At 46.4% G+C, this 8,277-nt stretch overlaps 1 protein-coding gene and 1 long non-coding RNA gene across 2 annotated transcripts in view; one reads left to right on the top strand and one right to left on the bottom strand.

The window, feature by feature from the left end:
• The first annotated feature begins 4,112 nt into the window (after window positions 1-4,112).
• Window positions 4,113-8,277, top strand: part of pou4f4 (POU class 4 homeobox 4) — a 4,279-nt gene continuing 114 nt past the window's right edge. The window contains exons 1-2 of the mRNA XM_049742504.2: window positions 4,113-4,247; window positions 5,764-8,277. The exon at window positions 5,764-8,277 is cut by the window's right edge and continues 114 nt beyond it. Of these exons, the coding sequence (XP_049598461.1) occupies window positions 4,128-4,247; window positions 5,764-6,780 (1,137 nt within the window). The 5' untranslated portion in view covers window positions 4,113-4,127 and the 3' untranslated portion in view covers window positions 6,781-8,277. The remainder of the gene's footprint in view (window positions 4,248-5,763) is intronic.
• The window catches only part of LOC125982186 (uncharacterized), a 10,765-nt gene continuing 6,605 nt past the window's right edge, over window positions 4,118-8,277 (bottom strand). The window contains exons 3-4 of the long non-coding RNA XR_007486301.1: window positions 6,406-6,728; window positions 4,118-4,259 (exon numbers count right to left, since the gene is read on the bottom strand). This is a non-coding gene — a long non-coding RNA (uncharacterized lncRNA). The remainder of the gene's footprint in view (window positions 4,260-6,405; window positions 6,729-8,277) is intronic.

Raw genomic sequence — 8,277 nt, 5'->3', positions numbered from 1 at the left:
CGGCCTACCGAGGCAAATTCTCGCACCTGACAAAGCGGGATTTGATACAGTGACTTACAACAATGACAACTCCTCGTGCAATTACAAGCAACAAATGTAGCATGGAGACGTCAGATGAGTGTGAGTAAACATCGTGACATCATTGGCTCCATTGTATTGCACATGCTTGGACACCTGGTCACATGGGTGAATTTTTGCGTCTCATGTCCCTCGGGGCCTCAGAGCCTTTGAGGGACGACACTCCCCCCCCCAACCCCTTTTGACACATGGAGCACCTCTATATTCACATACGTCGCCAGGTCCTTCCGTCCTCTAATCCTGTTAGTGTGAGCTGCTGGGGAGTCAATGCCCTGAGGACGGAGGGGGGCGGGGTCTATGAATGACTGACACAAAGACCCCCCTTGGGCCACACCAGCTGGATGTCTGTAGCCACACATATAACCGTGCATGAAAATAACAAATCACACTCACACGTCTGCCCGTGCACAAAAGTAAATAGGCTAGCATGAAATGCTAACGTTATGGAATGTTATTTCAAAAAATATTACAAACTTTTTTTTTCCTCGTCATACTGGTTCAAATTTCAGTTCTCCAAAACTAGCCACCGCAGCAGCCAGTTTTTGTTTGGATGCTCCTCGGTGTCAAAATCTGCCGTCGGCATTTCCGGATCGTTCGTCTCGGGTCGTAATTTGAAAATAGCTTGGATTCATCTCGCGAGCGAGAGTCTCGATCTGCTGCTCCCTGCGGCGGCAAACATCAGAGACGCACGTTGACGGAAAATTCATTTGCGATGCGCGACATGTCCCTCGCTTGTTTGCTCCTTTTGTTTGACAGCGAGCTATTGTTGTAGTACAGCGTGCAGGATTTTGCTTGCATGTTAATGAGCCATGGCGGCTTTCTGATGAGGGGGGGTCGTTTGATGCCCGTTCCTCGGTGGATCGAACCGCTAGGGGCCAATGTCGGCTTCTGCCGCTTTAAAAAAAGTCCCGCCTGAAATCTTGGCCAATTTTGGGGCCGGCCACCGTGCAGCGAGTAAACAGGCCGGGCCGGGCCGGGCCTGGCCGGGCCTGGCCGGGCCTGGCCGGGCCCGGCGGAGGCTTTTACACGCCAATCGGCCAACTTTGCGTGCAAGTGCTGCAGGGCTACGTTGCATAATACATGAGCACTCAGTTAATCCATTGATCCAAAATATGTCTTGTGTCTTCGGCAGCCTCGCTCACCTTTTGTCATCGCTCCTCTTCTAATGTTAACAGCAACAAACTAGAGGCTACAATAAAAAACAACAACGCAAGCACTCCTACTGCCAAGTCATCAACAACAACTAGCGCGACATGAACCACTGCATTAGGAGCAGGCGGCTGGTGGTCTTGTCGACACGAGGACGAGTGCGGGCTTGTCATCATTTCAAGCGGAAGGAACACGGTCTCCATTTCCCATCCGGCTTGGACAAATTTACAGGTAAAGTGCAAAGAGAGAGGATCTCTGCTCCTCAGAGAAGCGCTGGTGTCTTTAATTTGTACTGGCAGACAATGAAATATTCACTAGGACCCCTACATGCTTGCAATTACATTAAGAGCGTGTGGTTAGACACAGCCTCGCCTTTGGCCAGGCCCCGCCCCGCCCCGCCCCGCCCGTGGCAAAGTTTACAACGGCACATTTGACCCGCCATGAATCATGCAAGGTGCAAACGGGACAAGGAGAAACTGGGAAGTCATTTCCTAAATATGGCGCAAACATTTTAGCATGGGGTGAAGTTGTGCTATTGACTGCCTATTGTGCCACGAGAAGGCGTCCAAGCACTTCATGGGCACTAAAAATGTTTTTTTTATCAAATAGATGTCAACACAGTTTTACAAAATGTCTTTTGTCGATTCGTTTTTTTTTTGCATCAATTCCGAATGTGCCTTTTTTCTCTGGCTCATCAGATTTTCTTAACAGGGTATAACAAAGTGGTGTGACATCAGACGCTAAAAAATATTTTCTTTTGTTTCTACGTGCGGCATTTGCATACGGAGAGGATAGGACTTCCGCCAAGGCCTCACAACAGTAACTAGCGGACCTGAATCAGCACATGGCCCCGCCCCACAACCAATTGAAGTGAAATGAGGTCAGCAGCCTTAATTGCAAGCGCCTACCTGGCTGGGTTGCTGTCGGCCTCCTCCTCCTCCTCCTCCTCACAGCTGGACTCCACGCCGGTGTCGCCTTCCCGCAGGAGCGTCCTGCCCGCCTGCCTGCCTGCCTGCTCGGGTCCCGGAGGACGGCGGCTGATGCATATTTGATGAGCGGGTCCCGGGGACCCTCTGGAGAGGGGCCGCACGCATCGGGGACAATGGCCACCTCGCTCGGGTTACGCAGTGCCGCGTTGCTCTTTTTTTTTCTTTTTGCAAGCCACTGCTTGCAAACCTGTACCCAACAACAAAAGAATGTCAACATTATCATTATTATACGTATGATAAAAAATCTATACTAGGCACCTGCAAATAGAAACTGTTGTAAAAAAAGAAGTGAAAAACACTGGAAATGAAAATTGATGTGTCACATTTTCATACATTGGAACCTGTCAACTTGATAGTCATCATTTAAATGTGATGTTCAGCACATATTAAAAGGTCAAAGGCTCAATTATTCATGGGATTCATATTTTCAATGACACATCTCCCATCTTTACTCTTATTAGTCTTGTTCAGTAATTGTGCACTACGCATTAAATTCACGGCAACGATGGTGGGTCTGAAAAGTCTACACACCCCTGTTCAATTACCAGGTCTTTGTGATGTGCCCAATACAAAGTTCAGCCAAAATATTCAATTCAGATGTTCTAGTAAGCTTTTCCTGACATTTCCTGTGCACCCATATAACCTTTTTTTTTAACTTCTCCTTCATAAAAGTTAAAAGATGACAATGAAATAAATAAATAAATAAATAAATAAACAAAAAGACAAATACTTCCACCCAGCAGTTAATGGTAAATGAGCAGAATTCTTTTTATGAATTGCACAAGGAGCGAGCCACTTGTCTATATTCAATCTTTATCGCCGCGTGTGTATGTTTGATTTAGGATTTTTTTTTGGACCCCCCCCCCCCCTCCAATCCACGACACCCGCAAAGTAAATGAAACATGATTAATTAATGCATTAATTGCCATGAAAGTGAATGTGGTTCGCGCAGACAAGCAGGAGGAAATTCCTGCGCGCCTCACATCAATTAATAATCCCGAGCTGAATAAATAACTCTGAGCGTGTGTGTGTCGTCACATTGTTTATTAATTGGGGATCTAGTGATTAATCGACTGTTATCAGTGGATTGAATCTCTACAGTTAAATCATTTTTGCGCAATTTGCTTAGCAGTTAGCTCAATTTGATTTAGTTATGAATATCAATAAAATGGTAGTGTTGCAAAATAAAATGAGCATTTTTTTCTTTTCTAAATCAACACATAGTCTAATTACTAGATGCACTCCTGCTAAATGATTCAAATCTGTCGAGAGACCGGAATCAATTGTTTGTTGACATACGTACGTCTATATCATATGTATTTAATATCAAGTATGAATGAGCCAGAGCCCACGTTTTTGTTTTTTTGCGTTCTGTTGTTTTACGATTTATAGTCACCATAACTCTTTTTTTTTTTTTAATTTTAGTCTGTGTCGCTTATCTCTTCGGGAGTGTGATGGAATTACTTTTTTATTTTGTATAGTTGAAGACGAGGTTATTTTTTGCAACGGGCCACCCGGCCTGGCCCGCGCTCGCTCTCTCTCTCTCTCTCTCTCTCTCTCTCTCTCTCTCTCAGCAAGACCGACGAAAGAGGCACGCGAATGGGCGTGGCTAAACTCAGACGCGCGTGCTCTGATTGGCTGAGAAGCCTTCTCGGGGCGTGGTTGGTTCCGAGCGCTCTCCTTATAAAACTATCTGGAAGGGAGGGCCAAGTTTCGTCTTCATCGCTCATCGCGAGGATTGGAGGACGTTTTTCTCCCCTTTCAATACGTTTGACAACTTTTCAAAGTGTGTGTGTGGTATTTTTTTTTCATTCCATATTTGTGAAAAGAGGACGACGGACAGCTGCCTGCCTGCCTGCCTGCCCGCCCAACCTGCCTACCTGCCTGCCTCCCTCCCTCACCTGCGTCATCATGATGTCGATGAACAGCAAGCAGCCGTTCAGCATGCACCCCATCCTGCACGAACCCAAGTATACGCCGCTGCACAGCAGCTCCGAGGCCATCCGCCGGGCATGCTTGCCCACGCCGTCGGTGAGTCCAACGCTGCGTGGGAGAAAAAAATAAATAAAAAAGACACACTCAAACGGAAGAATAAATCAACTTTAAACGAACCAAAATAGTCCCAATAATAATAATAATTGACTGTACATATTTCTTACACTTAAGCGCGTATCGTTACACCACTGTCAATATTGCAAACTAAATACACAGCAGCATGATTTTATATTCAGGAATCATTGATAAATACGCGCCTGTCTCGTTTATTTGTATAGGCACAAATTATTCAAAAGGAAGTGTGTGTGTGTGTGGGGGGGGGGCGTTGTAAGGATTAATTTTAGATGAATGTCAATCCACGCTGCTGGCACACTTTGCGGAACATGCCACGCAAACGACGAAAATGTCCGTTTCATTTCTTTGGAGTGAGGAGGAAAGTAAATGCAGGATGAATTTGGTTTTAATTAGGTAAATGCGACATTCGGCAGAGATCAGTTTTTATGTAACACTTTTGGTGCACAACTGGACAGTTTGTGACCGACTCCGCTTTTCTATACAACGAAAATAAATTGGAGGTCTTCATTTTCAAACAGTGCTTCAATACAAATTTAAATCACACTGTAATAAAAATCAATCCGATAAATGTAATCATCTATAAATCTAGCCAATGCCTTTAGAAATATGTACGCGTTTTGTTGAGTGGAATTTCACAAATAAAGTGGGCTACAAAAAAATGACTCTTAATTTACAGTTGGTGTCATCGTGCAAATGCAATTAAACGACAAAATGAGCATATACGGGCGGGCGCGATGACACTAAAGAATGTAATTGACTTTATTCACGGTCACTGAGTAAATTCAGTTACCTTCACTTAACAGCTAAATGGACTCCTTGATTTATGTTAGTCCCCAGACACATACCAAAATGTATGGATTCTGTTATTATTATAATTGGAATGAAGTGTTATGACAGGCACGTCGTTAGAATTGATTGGTCCGTTTTTAGACACTTCCAGCCTCTGTGTAGCTACATTAAAACATGAAAAAGACCGGATATGGTGATGTCAAAATTGAATCCGTATTTTTTTTTGAACAACAACAAAAAAAAAAAAAAGATGCTAAAAACACAAACAAATGATTGGAAATGACTACGGAAGCATGTCATTAAATGTTCACGCACTTCCGGTCACTGTGTGAAGACAATTACAATGTATGGATGGGCAAGTGATGCTCATTTTGCACACTTTCCTACAAATATTACTCAAGCGTTTGTCTATGCTGATTTTCTTCGTTCTGAGATGACGATTTCATTTCATTTCATTTTAATTTGCTGGCATATGCATGGAGTTCTTTTCACTCTCAAGGGATGAATTAAGTGGCGTGAACGCATCATTTGCATGCCATTTCTATTTCCAGCCATGCACTCTCGGTCACTAAATAATAGCTTTTTTTCTCTCTTTCAATGACGGGCCTGCCAATTGCGCGTCAGGAACGAACGGAACTGTTGGTTGTGATTATTAACCGTGCGCGCTTGTGCCCGCTTTGGCCGGCAGCTGCAGGGCAACATCTTCGCCGGCTTCGACGAGACGCTCCTGCAGCGGGCGGAGGCGCTGGCCGCCGTGGACATCGTAAGCCAGAAGAGCCACCCGTTCAAGCCAGACGCCACCTACCACACCATGACCACCATGACCAGCATGACGTGCACGCCCACGTCGTCGTCGGCGGCGCACCTGCACCACCCGTCCGTGCTCACCTCGCACCACCACCACCCGGCGGCGGCGGCTGCGGCGCACCACCACCACCACCAGCCGGCGCAGGGCCTGGAGGGCGACCTGCTGGAGCACCTGACGCCCGGCCTTTCCCTGGGCGCCATGACCGGCTCGGACGTGTGTTCGACGGCGTCCCACATGAGCGCCATCAACCACATGCAGCACCACCACCACCACCATCACCACCCGCACCACCCGCAGTCCATGAACATGCACGCGCACGGCCTGGCCTCGCACGGCTCCCTGGGGAGCGCCGCCGCCGCGGCCGCCGCCGCCGCGGGGGTGGTCGTGGGCGGAGGCGGGCCGGCGGGCGGCGGAGACGCGGAGCCCGATCCCCGGGAGCTGGAGTCGTTCGCCGAGCGCTTCAAGCAGCGACGCATCAAGCTGGGCGTGACGCAGGCGGACGTGGGTGCGGCGCTGGCCAACCTGAAGATCCCCGGCGTGGGCTGCCTGAGCCAGAGCACCATCTGCAGGTTCGAGTCGCTGACGCTGTCGCACAACAACATGGTGGCGCTCAAGCCCATCCTGGAGGCCTGGCTGGAGGAGGCGGAGCGGGCGCAGCGGGAGAAGATGGCCAAGCCGGAGATCTTCAGCGGCGGCGACAAGAAGCGCAAGCGCACGTCCATCGCGGCGCCGGAGAAGCGCTCGCTCGAGGCCTACTTCGCCGTGCAGCCGCGGCCCTCCTCCGAGAAGATCGCCGCCATCGCCGAGAAGCTGGACCTCAAAAAGAACGTGGTGCGCGTCTGGTTCTGCAACCAGAGGCAGAAACAGAAGCGCATGAAGTTTTCGGCCACGCACTAAAAACAACCGGCCAAGAGAAAAGACGGGCGACTGGGAGGGAGGGAGGGAGGGAGGGAGAGAGGGGATGAGAAGGACAAGAAAAAGCAAAAGCAAAAGCAAGGCCCCTTTCACTTTGGAAAGACAAATCATGGAGCGGCTGCTATGTTCGTGCCTCGACGAGACATTTCATCACCTCGAGTAATGTGGGAGGTAACCGAATACTTCGTTACTCGACTTGAGCAGATCCTTCAGGTAGCTATCTGTTCTGCAATTTTTTCCTGCTACTTGTACGTGAACACCCAGTACTTTAGCAAAATAGCTTCTTTGAAAATAAACAACTTGCCCGTTACTTTTTGTTTTTAGGAGACAAACGATGGCCTGGCTGCCATGTTTGTGGCTCTTAACGAAATATCAAGTTACTGTGCTGAAGTAGATTTCCTGGCAACTGCACTTAATTGTTTTTGGACCGTCCTTATTTGAAAACACATCTGTGTACTTCTACTTTGGTCAATCTTAGCGGATGACGTCACAACTTCATTGTTTTGTTGAAACGACATTACTGTTCTGGGAAGTAACTAAATAGTTCGGCATTGTAGGGACTTCCATGTTTACTTGATCTATTTTATTTTATTTATTTTATTTATTATTAAGTCATTTGACAAAAGATACAGGCTAATCAAATAGTCAGAAGGTGGTTGGGTTCCAGGGACAGCAGCAAAACGGATGAAGATACATTTAGGAGAAGCAAGATATTCCCCAGCCATCACCGTATTTATCATCATTTCTGTCAGCTACAGGAGCGATTTGAGGCGAATGCAATTTTTTTTTTTTAGGGTGATGATGTGTCTTGTTGAGATGTTTTCAAATGGGGAAAAAAAAAACGGATAAGGGACTCGAGGATGTGGATAACAACGAGTGAAGGCACCGTGCTGGGACTTCTTCATTCATACGGCAATTATTGTATAAAAAAAATACAAATGACTCCCTTTTTTATATTTATTGTTGTACATATTGTGTGAATAGGCTGCACCAATGGATTGAATTGTTTTTGTTGATTATTTTTGATGATAATGTAAAAAAAAAAAAAAAAGAGAGAGAGACAGCGCAAAAAAAAAGAAGCATGTTTTTTTTGTTTTGTTTTTTTAAATGGACGGAGGGCAAAGTTTTGGAACTTCCCAGCGCGACGAACGCATCGCAATAAGAAGAAGCAACACACTGTTGTGTCGTGGCTGTGTGTCTACCTCATTACTACACGCACACACACGCCCTCAAAGTGTTCATGGTGATCTAACACACGCTCACAAAAAAAAACATTCTTTTGTTTTTGGATGGTGGATTCACAGTAGAAGGAGGAGGCACTGTAAAAAGCTCTCACCACAATGATGCTTTGACAATCAAGTATGACCATCCATTCATTATTATTTATTCAACGGAGCGCACTTTGTAGATACCAAACCTATTTATTTCATTATTTAAACATGTCTCCCCACTTTTTTGTTTTTATTGAAAAAGAATTGA

Source organism: Syngnathus scovelli, chromosome 15, assembly GCF_024217435.2.
Source record: "Syngnathus scovelli strain Florida chromosome 15, RoL_Ssco_1.2, whole genome shotgun sequence".
Classification (NCBI taxonomy): domain Eukaryota; kingdom Metazoa; phylum Chordata; class Actinopteri; order Syngnathiformes; family Syngnathidae; genus Syngnathus; species Syngnathus scovelli.
The sequence above is the reverse complement of the archived record's forward strand: the minus strand, read 5'-3'. Positions and strand labels throughout refer to the sequence as shown.